General features: G+C 43.0%; 1 protein-coding gene across 5 annotated transcripts in view; it reads left to right on the top strand.

Annotated features, from left to right (window-relative positions):
• LOC148033291 (uncharacterized) overlaps positions 1 to 17355 on the top strand; it is a 72062-nt gene extending 54707 nt beyond the window's left edge. For 3 of the 5 annotated variants that reach the window (XM_087681195.1, XM_087681193.1, XM_087681194.1), the window contains exons 4-5: positions 15853 to 16116; positions 16187 to 17354. In XM_087681195.1, the coding sequence (XP_087537321.1) occupies positions 15853 to 16116; positions 16187 to 16573 (651 nt within the window). In that variant the 3' untranslated portion in view covers positions 16574 to 17354. Of the gene's footprint in view, positions 1 to 15852; positions 16117 to 16186 lie in introns of all 5 variants that reach the window. The other 2 variants (XM_087681191.1, XM_087681192.1) reach the window with 1 other exon arrangement.
• The last annotated feature ends 816 nt before the right edge of the window (positions 17356 to 18171 follow it).

Genomic DNA, 18171 nt, shown 5'->3' with positions numbered 1-18171 from the left:
GGTCATTATGCGACATCCGTCAACCTCCCATTGCAACCTAAGAGTGTACCACTTCCTCAAGAAGGGTGATCCAGTATCAGCAAGGTGGGATAACCTTGCGATCTCTTGGTCAGTGATAGCAGAAGTGGTCCGTGGATTGTATGACGTAATGAGACGTTGCTTAATGGCTTGCTCTTTGGAGACCTCGCTACCGAGCAACTCAGCAGCAGAGCGAGAAGTCTATGCAAAGGCGAATTCAAAAGTCTCCCAAGAGCAAGGCATATTGCGCACTTCTGTTGCAAAGGGTTCCTCCAATAGACCCAAGTCCAAGCGGTCATAGCTGAGGGCTAGCGAGACGAAGGTGGCATCGAGTTGTTTGATGCAGTCCACCACATCATCTCCGGTGTCCTCCGCAAGGTCAGCGGCGGCTAGCGCTAGAAATGACTTCCGTTCATAGGAGGGCGTAAGGCCGACGGGCGGATGAGGTTTGCTAGAACTAGAGGCTTTGATAGTACATAGTTGCGGTTGGGAGTTTTCTTGAGCTTGCAACCGGGCTGTTTGGAAGATGGGCGGGTTAGGTCAGTCACAGCAGCTGGGCTGCTGCAGTCGGCTTTGCTGCGGAGAGTTGGATTGACTTGGTCGGATGATGTCACCTGTGACGGTGGCTGGTGCTTGGGCCGATAGGTTTGCGCGACTCTCTTGGGCTGAAGCGTAGATGAGTTGGATGGCTGGGGCTCTGGAGAGCACTGCAGCCTATGGTCTTGAGGTGTTGGGGGGCGTGGGCTGATCAAGCTTGAGGGTGGCGTATGACTAGTGCCTTTGGCGGCGGGGGCCTTAGGGATCCACAGTGAGGCATTTCCCTCATAGTGGCCTTGCGTACGCAAGAGGGTTTTAGGGACCCATATTTGCTTAATCACGCGGCGCTTCCGGTGATTGCGTCTTGGCCTCCGAGGTTTAGAGTTCTGGGTCTTATGTGGATAGGTGCGTCGACTCCTAGGCGGTTGTTGCGGCTGTTTAGGCATCCATTGAAAGCGAGGTTGTTGGGTCCTTGCTTTGGTTGTTGCGGGCTGCGGTTTATGGAAGTCAGGGAGTGGCAGAGGCGCACTACCCCCCTCCTTAATCTTGCCTACGGATGTTTCTATCGGTGGCCCTGCGGACAGTGATGGTGTCGCACAGCCCTTACTGAAAGCTGTGACAATACGCACGTTGCCGATTGCTAGGTGGATGCGCTGCGACTCATAATCAACATTGCAGTGAGTCTGCTTTTTGAAGTTTTGCCTGAGCAGCGACTTCATGCCTGCGTCTGTTGCGCTGGGCAACACGTAAAACAACATTGGAACAGTCTCAGACTCGATAGAAACGGCGACTCTGCACTTGCCGAGAAGTGCGTAAGATTGAGCCCCATATGGGCTTTAATTTGGCAATTGTGGGTTGAAGTAGTGGTTTGCCAAGTTGGATCCAATGCTTGTGCGTTAAGACATTGAAGTCTGCTCCCTCATCAATCAAGGCGTTGAAAGCGCATGTTTGCTTGGCAGTGACCGTGACACGGAGGTAGGTGGGTTCTACAGCTTCCTCATCATCTTCGTTGATTTTAGTGATTGTGGCTGCTCGTATTTTGACCGGCGGTTCTAACATTGGTGGCTCATGCAAAGGATGAGTGGGAGGGAAGTACTTCTTGACACGACTGCCATTGAAGAAGTCTATTCCTTCACCGTCCAGGGTCTCAAGCTCGACATTACCGGTTCGGCTGATTGTCCGAACCTTGAAGGGTCCGAGACCTCTGAATTTCATCTTTTGCTTATGTCCTTTAACTGAGTAGAGGAGCACTAAGTCACCCTGGTCAAACTCGCGTTGCTTGACATGCTTGTCAAACCAGCTCTTTCGTCGGGCTTTCTCGCAGATAAGCGCGTGGGTGGCTAGAAGATGAGTCTCTGATAGGCGTTCCAACTCGACCAGGCATTGCGTCCATGTTTCCTTCCCTTCCCATCGTTCTTGGAGTGCTATTCTCAGGCTAGGGACGAAGAATTCTAATGGTAGAATTGCCTCAGTTCCATAGGTCAGCCTAAAGGGGGTTTGGCCGACGGCCGTTTTATAAGCTGTGCGGTAGGCCCACAAGGCTGCCATCAACTTGTTGTCCCAGTTGCTTCGTGAGGCTGAGACTACTTTAGTCAGGATGTTGATAATAATTTTGTTAGTTGATTCTGCCTGGCCATTAGCTTGAGGGTAGTATGGTGAGGATTTGCGATGGATGATAAGAAAGGTGGATAGGAGATGTGCTATCACTTCGTTGATGAAGTGTGTGCCTTGGTCGCTAACCAGTTCGATGGGGCAACCGAAGCGCGAGATCACTTGCTCCCATAAGAACTTGGCGGTTGTCCTAGCGTCGTTTTTTTGTGTGGCTCTTGCCTCTGCCCATTTCGTGAGGTAATCCGTGGCCACCACGATGTACTTGGCTTGTGAGTACTGCGCCGCGGGGCTAATGGGTCCTATGAAGTCAATTCCCCATTTTTCGAAGGGTTGGCGAGCAATAATTGGGGTTAACTCCATTTGATCCTTACGAATCGGGACTTTTGTCCGTTGGCACTCGTCACAATGCTTGACGAATCGCTTGGCGTCGCAGAAAAGTGTGGGCCACCATAGTTGGGACTGCAGCACCTTCCGTGCTGTCGTGTCTCCGCTAAAGTGTCCTCCTGCACTGCCGCTGTGCGCCTCTGAGAGCACATCGTGCATCTCATGCTCACACATGCACCTACGCAGCAATCCGTCTTGCCCCAGTCTATAGAGTTGGCCTGCAATTAGCTGGTAGGGTTGGATCTTCACGATCAAGCGCCTAAGTCGTGCCTTTTCTATTGGTCGCTTAGGTGCTCCGTGCTCGAGCACTTGGACTATGTCGTCTGCCCAGTATGGCGTCAGATCAGCCTTAAATAGATCTTTGTCGCTGGACAGGTGGAATAAGTGGGCGTCAGGTAACTCGTCAATGATGCCTTGTCCAACGGCTTCTCCTGTGGGTATACAGGACATGTGATCAGCCATGTAATGCTGTTTTCCCTTTCGTACCACCACAGAGGAATCGAACTCTAGGAGCAGGAGGAGCCATCGAGTTATGCATCCTGTAGCACAAGGTTTGTTCACTAAATAGAGCAGGGCTTGATGGTCCACGAAGAAGATGAAAGGTGTGGCCAATAGATAATGCTGGAATTTCTTCACGGCGAACACCATGGCTAATCCCTCCCTTTCTGTTGTCGAATAATTCATCTCCGTCTCAGTGAGTTGTCTGCTAGTAAAGCTCATTGGGTAATCTAAGTTATGCTCACCAGGTTGGCACAACACTGCCCCCATGGCAAACTTAGAAGCATCGATGTGTACGTGGAAGGTAATGGTCCAATCTGGGGCTCGTAGAATTGGTGCTGTTATTAGAGCCTTTTTCAATTCTTCGTATGCCCGTTGGCATGCCTCGGTCCACTCGAAGACAATCAGCAGCTTGTACAATGGCCTGGCGATCAGCGCATAGTTCAGCACAAACCGCCGATAGTATCCTGTGTGACCTAAGAAGCATTGAACTCCCTTGTAATTAATTGGGGGTGGAAGGTCAACAATAACCCTGATTTTCGAGAAGTCAGTGGCAATGCCGTTCTTCGACACCACGTGTCCTAAGATGCATCTGTGCTTCACCCAAAACTGACACTTCAAGGGATTCAAGGAGAGACGATATAAGCGGCACCGTTCAAAGACTACGCGGAGTTTGTCTAAGTGTTCGATCCAGGTCGAATGGACACACAGATCGTCGACAAAGACCTCTAACTCCCTGCGAAGCATGTCCTTAAAGATGGTGCACATGAGGCGTTGGAAAGTGGCAGGGGCATTGGTCAACTTGAAGGGCATGACTATGTATGCAAAGACGCCCCACTCAGTGGCAAAGGCGGTCTTGTGCCTATCTGCAGGATGCACTTGTACCTGGTTGTACCCTGAGAAGCCATCCAGAAAACTGTAGGCTTTCTTGCTTGCCACCCTCTCAAGTATGTGCTCGATGTACGGCAAGGGATAGTTGTCTCTCTTCGTAGCAGCGTTCACCTTCTTGTGATTGATGCACACTCGAATTTTGCCGTTCTTCTTCATCACAATGACTATGGGTGATACCCAGTCTGTGTGCTTAATTTCGTAAATGAATCCAGCTCTCATCAGCTTGTCAATTTCCTCTTTGACAGCATGAGCGTGTTTTGGATTCATGGGGTACGGTCGCTGCTTGACCGGCGTTGCATCTGACGTCATGGGTATATTGTGAGTCACAACACTCGGATCTACCCTCCATAGATCTTCTAAGGACCAGGCAAATACGTTTATGTACTCCCGCAAGAGAGCGACAAGACTCAACTTTTCTTTACCAGTCAAGTCATCGGCAATGAACACTAGTCGGGGCGTCTCCCCTTCTAGGGCTAGGTCTACCTCCTTGACCTTGGCTGGTCCTTCGATTGGTTCGCTCGTCTGCCCTTGACGCTTGGCACCTAACAGAACCACTATCCTATCCTCTTTTTTGAATTTAGTGAAGCATTTAGGGAGGTCATGCGGCTTCCGTTGTTCTTCTGATCGTGTATCCCTGGGGTGCTTTGCCTTATCCTGCCTTAACCGTCTGCGCCTTAGGTGGACGGGTAAGTCCCCCTTGGTGCGTCTGGTCATGGGCGGCCTAGGGATCTCTGGGTCACTATCCGAAGTAACTTCCGATTCAGAGTCAAACCCTCCATCTTCACTAGAAGAGGTGGTCTCCCCTGGTGGCCGCAGTTCAGATGGTGATTCGGTTCTAAGTATTGATGTCGTTCCTGGTTGGGCTAGGCTTGCTTGCTCAAGGTCTATGGCTCCTATGCATTCCAACCAAGCACGATCACATTTCATGCGCATGACTCCTTGCTCCATTCTAAGGGCCTGCCTTTTCTGCGGCTTTGCGTCTGCTCGTATCTGCTCAATTTCTCGTCCTTCAGTGTCGTATTCTATGGTATCCACTTCACCCTCGCTCTCATCACTGAAGGATTGGCAGTCTTCGTATTCATCGCAGGAATCTTTGTCATTCGACTGCTCGTCGTCTCCTAGGGCTTGGTATGCCTCGTGTCGTTGGTCAGGAACCAGGGCCCAGTTATACATGAGGTTCAACTCGTGCACCCTGGTCCATTGCCACTTGGAATCCTCTAAGAGATCATGGAGTGGTTTGAAGTTGGCAGCTGGGTTGCCAGCTAGCTGGTCCGTTAGGTATTCCAGTACCCCTTGGAGTTTCCTTTTGTTGGATGGCACTTGGAAGGTGACAGGCTTAGGCTTTTCATGGAGGCTTGCTGCCATCATGTAGACTGGTGTAGAGAGTGCTTCGTTGGTCTTGCCGATCGTTTTGATGGCTTGCTCATATGCCTCATGGTCTGAGAATGGCAGGTCAATTGTAGCGAGGACGTGCATCCAATCCCGCTCATCCTCTGGGCATGGGATATACTTGGTCAAGGACCCATAGGGCTTCTTGACCTGAGTGTTTCCCTTGAGCATAGCAGAGATGGCGTCTAGGACTGGTGAGGTCTTCCAAGTGTCCATCTCTATTCTTACGGCGTCAGTTCTATTGCCAAGGAAGATCAAGCCGTTACCCCAATCTTCGATGACTCTAGCATTGCGCATCCAGGGTCGGCCTAATAGGACATCGTAGTCCACTTCCTTCATGACTATAAAGTCGACAGAGAACTGGACACCTGCGATCTTCACTGGCCAATTCTTCAGTACCCCGAATGGCTTCACTCTCATACCGTTTGCTAGCGTGACGTTAAACCTAGCAGCTTCGATATGCGGGTTTCCCCAAGCCTGAAGCACTGCGTGGCTAAGCACACTAATCCCGACTCCCGTGTCTACGATTCCCTTCCTTGTTGTGTCACCCAGGGCTAGGACCGGCAGGACCGCGCGCATCTCTGAGCCTTCCCAAAAGGCGTTGATGTGTATGGTGGGTCAGGGACCGCATATGGGGATGCATGACACAACTCCTTATCACCGCATATGGGGATGTATGGCATAACTCCTTATCATATGCATCAACCAATGCATGGTGTGTAAGGCCCAATGAATCCTAGTATGTCTGGTAATATACATAACCCTATGTATAGCAATGTCGGTATGATGTTGGGACACAAAATGACAAGTTTGGCGATGCATATATGCAGCCCACTGTGTTTGGACTCATGATATTAATGTTGGTTATGCAAATGCTCCGTATTGTGTTGGTTATGAGGAAAAATGTAGCTAGTAATGCATGCAATGTATGGGAGAATATATATTGCTATGGCTGGTAATATACAAATTCCCATGCACAGTCACATTGCAATGGTTCAAAGTATGCAAACAATAATGTTTCCTAATGCATCTGGTGCTCCTAGCGTGTGAAGTACGCATGAGGGTTGATCAACTGGATGTAATGTTACATATTAGTTAAGTTGAAATTGCAACAATGTGAAAGTATAAAGCATTGCAATGCTCAAGGAGAATAAAGGCCTACAACCTAGTGGAGGTTTGAAGCAAGTTAGAGGTAAAGTTTCCATATGCTTGGTGAAGCTTCAGCATTGTTTCATCAATAGATACAAAATTGATGGAAGAGGATTACTTGGTAGATCATTCTTAGTTGTTGTAGCTTTACCTAGATGTCATTTAGTTAGAGCCGACTTCAGTTCAAGCTCAGTCAAGTTTAGCAGAGCAAGGTTTTGGAGTATTGCTTGATGCTCAAGGGGAAGGCATTGTGGACGGCTCTTGTATGTGGTGAATCTTAGATGTATTGAGCATGCATCCAAGGTACTGTGTTGACAATTTGTTTGCCATGAGATCACTACTCAGTGTACTAGTCACTATGAGATGTATGCAATTGCCTTTCTTTTTGGGTTGAGTACTATAAAAAATAGGAATAATTAAATTCAGTAAGCACTACCAAAACACAAGGCTTACTATTTTTAGAATGGCATATGTATTTTTTTAGAACTAGTGTTTTTAATCTAATGTGAGGCTCCTAAAATTTAGAGATCCCCTAAAATTTAGGAATCTCCCAATATGGATGTCATGTGAAAGTTCTTTACGGACATATTACAAAAATAGTGCTGAAATATTCATATGAGTTTTCCATGTACAGATATGTGTATTTTAAGCTTTTAACCTACTCATGCACTAAGTACAAACATTTCATGATGATGCCATCTTATCGATTATAAGTGTTTGTTCTAGCATATCTAGTCTATTTTTCAAGGCATTAATTCTTTGTGTGTGCAAGCTTGACCTTGATGTGCTTGAGTTTCGGTCAAAGGCATCCAATCGGGTTATATAAGTGGAAATATGTGCTATCTTTTCTTTAACCCACTGAGTGGATCCACCAGAACCTGTGACCACTCATCGGTAGCTTTCATGTAGATCCGTTTCTATATACGAAGAGGGCCAGTGATGGTGGCCTTATTATTTTGCTACTTTATGTTGATGATATGCTTATAGCTGAGAGTGCTCATGCTGAGTTGGATGCCTTAAATATTGTCAACTGGGCATTGAAACTATACATTTGCATCAGTTTATGATCAATTGGGCATGAACTTTTGCCTCAGTTTTGAGACAATAGTTTTAGCTCAATCTTTGATCAATTTAAGAACTTTTTATGGCTACTTTTGGGATCAATTTTGCATTAATTACTAATCAATTTTTGCAATCAGCTTGTGATCAGTTCTCAATTTAGAAAGTGATCAGTTGATACTCAGTTTTCAATGGTTTACAGTTGATTCCATGGACAGTAGCATGTTAGTAAATGTCATTGAGAGTTTCAGCCATGGTTTATGCTGAAAATATGCTTTACTATGGTTCTTAAGTCAGAACAGTTGAGAAACATGAGTTATGGACGTATCCAATGGGTTTCTAGTAATAGTTCTTGGTAATTTTTAGCAAGGATTAGGGCATGTGACATGGTTGGACAATAGTGGCTAATGTTGTGACTATGATGCCTTATGGAACTTCTAGTGCAATATGCTTTTCCTTTGGTACAATGCAGTGCAATCGAGGACGATTGCAAGGATTTCAAGAGGGAGGTTTGCCATGGGGACGCGAAATTTTAAGATACTTTTAATCTTGCCGATAACATCCAATTAAGTTATTAATCAAATGTGCAAGGTTTAGTACATGTGATGCACATGCCAGTTATTTCATGGTAACAGGCCAAGGACCCTGAGGATGCAGTGGGTGTGAAAGGCAAAAGTTGTAATAAGTTATGCCTGACAAGTACTAGTTGGTACATGGTGTCAGATTTGGATCTAGATCAATTTATTGGCCACTAATATCAATGGTGACATTAGAGACTAGGCATTAATTAATTAATTAATGCATGTCTAAGGGTCAATAACTACTCTAGGATACTTTGAAGATAAATTGATATGACTAATTTAATTATTGGTCGGTAAAATTAATTTTTTGAGCACTAGAATAATTATTAAATTAAATTTTAAAATTAATATTTTAAAAATTAATTTAATAAGTTGGATAATGCTGAAAAATGGGATTAGAAGGCTCCCACTTGGTGGCAAAACTTGCCCATGTAAGTGGAAAAAACGTTTTTAGGGACTGGTGGAAGTTTATTCTAGTCCTTGTGAGAAAGAGGAAGGTTGTTAGAGAGCAAGGAGATGCTATTGATGTGATTTGTAGCTACCATGGACTAGTCCTATAGCAAGTGATAGCAATTTGGAGCCCTCTAGGAGCAGGTGACAACAACCTAAGGTCCTTCTGGTGCAAATGATAGCCTACAACAAGGGGTAGTAGTCTTTCTCGTGGTCCTAAGCTGTAGGTGACAACTTCCATGATTGTTTGAGTAGGGCACTAGCAAATTTTTAGTGTTTCTTGCGGCAAAACTTTGAAATTTCTCTCTCTACAACATTCTCTCTCGTCCCCTTGCAATCTTAGCGTTTTTTAGTAGTGTAAGCCATCAGACGAAGATATTTTAGTCAATCTCATTTGTAAACCCAAATTTAACAGCCACCTCGGGATGCATGTTCAAAATTGAGGGCCTAGGACTTGAATTCTAGCAATTGAAATTGAGAAATTTCAAGGAGATTCAAAAGGCCAATCAACCAATATCAGATTTGGAGTTGAATTTGTCTTTCAAGAAGCTTAGTGAAGGTCAATCCCAAAGTAAACCAAGGAGCGAATTGTTTTGGAGGCTTGCTGATCAGTTTTGGCAGTAAGAGACACTTGGATTAGCAGAGGAGATTAGAGGATCTCAGCTATAGTCGTTTCATTTGCAGTATAAGATAAAGAAATACCGCAAGGGTCGCCAATTTTGGGACCAACAAGGTGTCCAATGTCCAAGATTAAAGTGGTAAAGTGTATATTTTCAGTTTACGTGAATTTTATGCTTGTTCTAATTAGTGCTTAATTAGGTTATTTACCACCCTATTCGAGGAGGAAATGTAGTTTTAGTTAACAAGGGAATTTATAAGTATAATGGATATAGAGGATGGAGTGACATCTTTTTAAGGCTCACTATTGTGGTGCAAAAGAGGATAATTCATTTTTATGCTTTCCAATGAAATTGGATTTTCCATGTGGGTATCCAAGTCTCACTAGGGATATTTATCATTGTATAATATATTAGTGAGATGTTCTTATAACATATTGCACATGGACTAAGAGCATCTATGTATTTTAGCTTGATGATGGATGAGTCCACTGACATGGAGCTAACATAGCATATGGTGGTGTTGCCTCTTTTATTGAGCATTATGAGCCTATGACCCTCTACGCTTGTGCCAACCATGCCTCGCCTACCCTACACCGCCACCCTAATCCTATGCCGCCTAGTCTCTTGGATCTGTGCTACCTGTTGTCAACATTCAGTGCCACCCGCCACTTGCTTTGCGTGCTATAGCTCTTGCGTTGCCTGGAAAGAGACGCTTGCTACTCCATCTACAAACCTGTTTGATCTATGCCTCCTCTTGTTGCGCCAAATGCCCTGGTTGCTCATGACCTCCTATGCCCTACCTCTCTACCTCCGTGTCGTCTGTCAATTAACTCAACGCCACTTGGACCGGCGAATTAACTAGCTAAATCACCACCAAGTCAGCTCGAAGGTCTCAGACATTGCATGCTTCTCAAGGTGTCCAAAAATTAGGCATTTTCCTTGGAAATGCCCAAAAGATTGGCTAGTATAAAATGCATATTTATTAAATACAATTCAAAGAGCAAGGGCTATCGCTTGTATGACCCACGCAGAAGAAAGTTTTTGTTAGTAGGGATATCATAGTTGCTGAAAATGTTGCATTTTCACATGATCAGTTTCAGATGCCAACCGGCCATGATATTGGTGATATCTTTGGGGGTTTTTCTCCACTTTCTTTGGAGTTCGTGCTTGCTATAAATGGCAGGATAGATGTAATATAGCAAGCTGTTATTGCACCAGAAGCTCTCGAACAGTGGAAGATATAGTGTAGCATGAAAGTGTTGCTGAAAATGTAGTGAAAGTAGTCTCAAGATGGTTGTTATGCACTCTCCAAGAGAGTAAACTAGATGCTCCCTTATCTCAGTGCACTTGAAGGGCTGCTGCTAGACATGTAACACATGATGCAGGGGGGGGCACATTCGGCTGATTTTTTGAAAGTAGATGATTGTGATGAGCATGTGTTTATGAGCTCACTATTGGATAATGATGAGCCTACTTAGACAAAGCTCAGTAAAATGTATATGGGATGCAAGCTATGCAGGATGAAGGCACTAACTCTACATGGGATCTTGTGCATTTACCACCTGGTAAGAAGGCCATTGGCACAAAATGGGTTTTTAAACTCAAATACAAGACTAATGGCACTATTGACAAGTACAAAGCGTGGTCAGTAGCAAAAGGCTATGCGTAGAAAAAGGTTGTAGACTATGGGGAATCTTTTGCTGCTACATTCCATATGAGTATGGTGAGCTATGGCTGCAAATTATGACTGGAAAGTAGATCAGTTGGACATTAAGACAACATTTTTGAATGGGAATTTGCATGAGGATATTTGTATCATGACCTCTAGGGTTTGTGGTTAAGGGGAAAGAGCATATGGTACGCAAGTTGCATGAAGCTCTCTATGGTCCCAAACAAGCTCCTCATGTATGTACTTTAAAATTGATATTTTTTTGGTCAGCAAAGGTTTCAAAAATAGTCCAATTGCTCCCACTCTGTACGCTAAGAATGAAGGGGGAGCCTTGTTGATTATCATTCTTTATGTGGATGAAATGTTGCTTACTAGACCTACAAAGAAAAAAATTGCAGATTTCAAGGATGAATTAAAACATGCATTTGCTATGTTAGATATGGGCTGCTTACGCTATTATTTGGGGATTCAGTTTACCCAAAATCAGCATGGCATCATCATGTCATAGTTGTAGTATGTGAATAAGCTATTATATAGATTTAACATGCAAGATTGCAAACCTATCTGCACTCCTATAGAGCGAGGCTTAAATCTATACATGTGTGATGGTGAAGAGATATCTAATGTTGCAATTTACAGCCAAGTTGTTGGTTGTCTTATTTACCTTTGCAACACATGTCGTGACATTCAGTATGTAGTATCTCAAATGAGTATGTATATGCCCAGTCCATAGACTGTACATTGCAATTTACAGCTAAGCTGTTGGTTGTCTTATTTACCTTTGCAACACATCCATGACATACATAGACTATACATTGGCTAGCTATTAAGCGGATCTTTATATATTTGCAAGGTACCTAGTCACATGCATTTTTATTCCCCAAGGGGGAAGACTTGCACTTAGAGGCATATAGTGATTCGGATTGGGCTGGTGATGCAGACAATAGGCAGTCTACTAGTGGACATTGTTTCTTTTTGGAGTGCTCATGCATTTTATGGCTAAGCAAGAAACAACCAATAGTGGCCACTTTGTCTTATGGGGCAATGAACGTCAAAATTTAATATAATTTTGTAAAGAAAAATAAATTTTGTGTAAGTAAGATCCACAAATTTCGTTATATCTGGGTTACAAAATTTAAGTACAAATGTATAAAGGCAATGTTATTGTAGTACAAATATACAAAGGGATAAATATAAGGCTAGTCTTTAGTTTTTTTTAAAATATTTAGTTTTTCCTTCCTTTGGATATTTCTCCTTCTTTGGCATAGTTTCTTCTTTATCAATTTCATTAATCATCACTAGTTTTCTCACAATAGGTTGTATCTTTTGTTGCTGGAAGAATTTGAATTTCATGTATACCCTTTTCTCTTGAGGCTTCAGGGAAGATGGATCAAACTTTAAAGGAGAAAGCTATTGAGAAACCACTTCTTCAGTTTACACATTTCATTTAGGGTTTTGCACTAATAGCTCCAAAAAGAGCCGGTGTTCACATTTTGACCACTTTTTCAGTGGCTGCCCACACAGTAGTGCGCCACCTTAGATAGCTTATGCTTATAAATAGGCAAACACTTTATTCATTCTTCACCCACCACCAACACCCACCTCAGTCATTCTTCGCCCCCCTTCCTCCATCACTCCCACACTCTTTCCTCTTCACTCCATTGCTACCCATACCCCTATTGGAAGACATCACAGTTCGTAGTCACCCTTTCTCTTCTCCTTTAGGCGCGGTGTCCCAGCACTGAGGTCCTGCATTTGGAGGCTCCATCTTGTTGGCATCATCATTAGATTGTCGGTGACAGCACTCCTACCTTGGTGCCAGTTCTACATAGCTGGCAACCTCTTCCACTCCCTGTAGGCTTTATTAAATTTGTGTTTGGCTACTTGGAGACCTCTTCCACATCTAGCGTCACCTTCCTCAGTCTGGCATCAACATCTTCTTGCTTGGCGTCACCCCACATTTGGCGTTAGTTTCTGCAGTTCCAAGTACTTGCATTTTTGGGTTGACAGGCCTTCACAAGGTGTGTTTATCCTCTTGGCAGCTCTCTCTTCATCTAGCGTCATCATCCATCCCTTAGCGTCAGTATTTGGGATGCTCTCCGTTTTGACAACTCCAACACACTCTAGGATTTGCATTTTGCCATCCAAGCCACTCCCTAGCATCTGAGGATTGCAGTTTGCTCCCTCAACAGTTGGTGATCATCTTTCACATCTGCAATGACATTAGAGAACTGCGATTCTCTCCCTTGACAGCTATCCTTCACCTTCTAGTGATTACTTTGATAGCTCGCTGCCCGGAGGATTGCGTTTCTCTCCCTTCATCGTGTACATTCCCATAGGTGTTGTTGCCTGATTGAGACAGGACAGTGCAGTTATCTTATGAGCTTCAGCTCCGCTATATAAACTTTTCTTATCATAACATGATTTAGTGTATCATCATCATATTCTTGTTGTGTTTTTGAGTCTCTCTTCTCTCTTGGGGTTTGCCATACACATTGTGTTTCTCCCCGCAAACCCTACTGTCTCTCTAGTCTCTTTGTAAAATTTCTGACAAATGCTTGGGTATTTCTTTCTTTGTAGAGGCTATGATAGCATTTTTGGTGGTTGACTTGGCCTTGCCTTTGCCCTTGCTTGTTGCCTTTACCTATCTCTTGGCTTTGCCCTTGGAAGTTTTGGCTGGAATAGGGGAGTCAAGGTTCACTCATGGTAGCCTTCACGGCAATAGTGGAATGTGTATGGCTGCATAGATTGTTGGCTGATCTACATTTACCATTGGAGGATCCTACACCCATTCTTTTTGATAGTCAAAGTGCTATTGCAGTAGCACAAAATCCTATGTTTCATGCTTGCACAAAACACATTGAGGTGCATTACCATTATGTCAGAGAGAGATGCTATGAAGTAGGAGAGATCAGGTTGATGTATGTATCCACACAAAAAAATGTTGTAGACATTTTCACCAAGGCACTATCGTGCGAGAAGTTGAAGGCTTTTTGAAAGTACTTGAAACTTATTACCCTTTGTTGATTGATCATCCTTATACTTCATCATATTGGCACTATAGGGGGGTGCTAGAATTCACCAATTCTAGGCAGTGCCTATGTAATTCGTGTGGTGTGGACACTTTAATCAGTGTCACTTTAGTGTGTGTACTTAGTGTCTTAACATTAAAGTAGTGACTCTAGGGGCTAGAGGTAGTTAACATAACTCTAGTTAGTTGGTAGAGGGCTGGTTAGGTCAACCCTTGACCTAACTTAGGTTATACCTTCACTCTATCTTTTCAGTTCAGCAAGTACACTCTACTCTCTTGCTTTAGCTCACTCACTGTCACTATCTCAATTCTCTCTTCTCCATAGGCGGTTCATTTTCTCACAAATAGGACGTGAACAGCAAGAGGTGGTAGGCCTTGCTCATCCCACTTAGAACATTTGTGTCTATTGAGGACTTGGTGAGAACCACCTTTTGTGGCCAAACTTGGCATTGTGAATGAGGTGCTTGTGGGTGATTTTGAACCCAAAATACCATCACTTGTAGAAGAAACAGTTTTAAACTTGTAGAATAAACATTTGTAACCAAGTTTGAAACCACCATGTGCTCCATCTAATCCAAAATTTACCCCATGTGGTACTGGGTATTAGCAACCTCCCTTGTATGGTGCCTGGTATTAATGGCCTCCCTTCGAATCAAAAGACCATCACTTGAGAGTAGTGGATATTTGCGGAGAATTGCCAACTTCAAGCAGCTTGACCTGTATCACCAAGTCCTCGTATGTAGTAGACATGGCAAGGAATCTTTTTACTACTAGTTGCGAAGAAGAAATGCAAAAATGTTGCAAACTCCCCCTCCAAACCAAAGCTTAAATCCTGTAGTGAAAGTAGGGAGCAAAGATCGGAGCCCTTTAACCTGATGTGCAATGAAGTATGGAAGGGTGTGGCTACGGTTTTCTTGGTGCAATGGCTATCGTGCACCAAACACCTTAGCTTGTTGTATAAACACCACCATTGCCTATTGTGCAAACCATAGAATTCCACAGACAACATTCCACATCACCTTTGCTATCAAGACATGCTTCCTCATGTATGGTCTCTTCACCCCATGAGATCATCTTCGATAGCATTGAACAGAACTGCAAGTCGTTGCAAGGGATTGTAAGTCAAATAATTGTTAAAAAGAGGGATTAGTATCTATATCGATAGCATGAGATCGTCTTCAATAGCATTGCAAACAGATTGCTCCAGCTCATGGTATCAACAGAACTGCAATTCGTTACAAGGGATTGTAAGTCAAATAATTGTTAAAAAGAGGGATTGGCATCTATATCGAGCACCTCTTAGTTAATAGAATTGATGATTTGTATCAAGTATTGAGAGTGGAAGTGGCTCAACATTGCTCTCGGAAAATAGAATAATTTCAATATTGCACCCACATATGATGCAGCCTGGATGCACAAATACAAGCAAGTGCATGAGTTGAAAGAACATACTACATTTGGATAACAAGAAGAGAGACTCATGCTGAGAACACAACTGATGACATGGTGCTTTGATTAGTTTTGTGTGTGTGTGTGTTTAATGGTTCAAATTTGAAGGGATGAAGAAGCTGAATATGAAGTTGCATTAATTGCTTTTTAGTTAACCTATAATGTTGATTTATTCTTTATTCATGACACACTATGGTAGGTGAGCATTGGATCCATTTCTGCATTAGTCTAGAAAGGTGTAAGGAAAAGAAACCTTTTTTTATTAATTTTACTTATGCCATTTCTAAATAAGGTTTAAAAGAAATATTGATAATAGACGTACAGAAGTTCATGAGATCTCTGGTAACGTTTAGCAAAAGTATGTCTTCTTTTGAATCAAGTTTGGTTGAAACTAATTATCTGTCAAGCAGTTTCAAAATCAAGCTTTCTGTAAAGCAAAATTTCAAGATTTTCGCTGAAACTATTTGCTATCCTGTGCATGTGTCCGGCAATATGACTGTAGAGCATTGCCTGCAGGTTGTGGCAAAAAGTGATTTGCAAGCAGGGACAAATGTTCTGTTGAGCTATGGACAGTTAAGCAATGATCAGCTATTGTTAGATTATGGGTTTGTGGTACCTCAAAATGCATATGATTATGTTGAGCTAAGGTATGACAAAGCGCTGCTGAATGCAGCGCGACAAACAGCAAGATTGCAATCTGACAGTTTCAGTCAATATGCAGAATGGCAGTGGTCAATTCTGGAAAGTCTAAAACTTGAGGGTTCTGGTGCATCTGTGCAGGTAATATTGATTATCTTCTTAGTTTTTATGTGAATTGGATGTTTATCTTCAAGTTGTTTGTCCTATGCAGGTCAAGGTAGGAGGTCCACATATTGTTGAGGGCCGTCTTCTTGCTGCCTTTAGGGTTGTATGTGCAAAAAGTGCAGACGCAGTGCTGGATAAGGATATTGGCTTGCTGCAGGAATGGGGCCAGACTCCACTAGGAACTGGAGTTGAAAGCGGTGCCCTTCAAAGCCTGTTAGCATTATGTGCCCTTGTACTCGGGCACTTCCCTACTGCAGTTGCAGAGGATGAAATGCTATTGAAGAAGAACATTAGTGATGGAAGCAGGCTTGCACTGGAGTTTCGGGTGGCAAAGAAACAGTTATTAGTTGACTGCATTAAGGCACTGACAGGCAAGCTTAATGCTTTGCACAATATCAGAAGTGGAAATAGCAGCACGGAAGCGAAGTCTTAAAGGTTATTGTAGACATTTCTGGCCGGCCCCTTAGGTGCATGTTTGAGTGGGTAAGAGCTTTTCAGTCCAGCCCAAAGATGAGAGAGAATTATTCACCTGAAAAGTAATACAAATTTGGCATAACTACAGGAAAGATTGCATTTTTTTTGGCAATATTAATCAGAGGTGAGAGAAAAATGATTATTTGACAGCACATGAAGAACCGTTTCATGCCTGAACCAGAACCTGCTCTGTTTGGATGAGCTGAGTTGTTGAAGACATTCATGGTCATAATCTTCCAGTCTCAAAGCCTTCCCATAGCCTCTCAGTCATTTACATCGTGCACCACCTGGTCATCAAGTATGAAATGCTTCATATACCACCTGGTCATCAAGTATGAAACATTTCATGGTGTGTAAGGCTTGAACACCTCGCCTTCAGGCAAACCTCAACATCTGGGCGAATAAGTTAGCCCTTGGTGGTGTTCCCTGTTCCTAAAGGATACTTTATCCATGTAGCTTTTCCTGCTCTTCAAATATATGATTGGAATGGGCAAGGGGACATTCTCATGAGGTGCAGTAGTAGCACCAGGTCTCATTTGAACTTGATGTTTGGATTGTGTCTTGAGGAATCTTTGTGGTAGGACCCAAACTTCCTATTTGTCCCTATTAGCTCTTTTTCTGGTCAATGGAATGATTAGCCAGATTTGTGTGGTCAATCAAATGATTGGTGAATCTTAAAGTAGTTCCAAATCCTTTTCCAGTCTTAAGGTAATTCTTGCAAAATTCTTTTCATACTTGATAGTTCACTAAAAATGATATTGGACTTGGATCTATCCTTAAGAAATCTTTCTTTTGCATTCAAAGAAAGTTTCCTGGTTGGCTTGATAAAACCCTAGGGGTTGGTGTTCCACTAGCAGTATTGCCACATTGTCATTTATAAAGGTTCTCACTTCTAGAAAGTGAAATTAGGCGATAAAATCTCAGAAAGTGTTTTAAAATTTGAAATCTCAAATGATCAGAATGAGCTTGGGGGCCAAAAAATTAGTCTCACTAGCTCAACGTGTTAATGAGTTTGTGTGATGAATCCAAGGTAAAGGGTTCCATTCTCATTGGCAATGACAAATGCATTGCTACAATGTAAAAAAGTGAATATGGCTCCACTTGATGGTAGATAAATGTGGAGCAATGAAAGCAAAGTAATGAATAAGTTGTATACATAGAATCGAACAAGTAAATACAATAACATGAAATAGATATAAAGAACTCATAAAATTGAATCCATACACCGAAGAATAAGTAAGTACATGGGTTCTGTTATGGGCATAGCAATTGAGGAGATTGCTCTCATAACTTACAAGAGAAGAACTTGAAAGAGAAATTGAATTAGAACTTAATTGTGATAAAACTCAATTACAAGAGAATGCTCACAAGAGTGTGGCTTAATTATAAGACAAGACTCCATACATGACAAGATTGGAAGAAGACAATAATTAAAAGATGGCTTACCTCACAAAAGCCTCACAATTGGTGTTGATAAGACTGAAGGGTTGCTTGTTCATTATTATTATTTATACTAAAGCCTAGGAAGGTTAAGGGACATACATATTGTTACAAGAG

Source organism: Lygodium microphyllum, chromosome 7 (assembly GCF_053477565.2).
Source record: "Lygodium microphyllum isolate KBCC chromosome 7, Lygodium_microphyllum_v1.1.10, whole genome shotgun sequence".
Lineage (NCBI taxonomy): Eukaryota > Viridiplantae > Streptophyta > Polypodiopsida > Schizaeales > Lygodiaceae > Lygodium > Lygodium microphyllum.
Note: the sequence above shows the minus strand (reverse complement) of the source record. Positions and strands in the feature narration are given on the sequence as shown.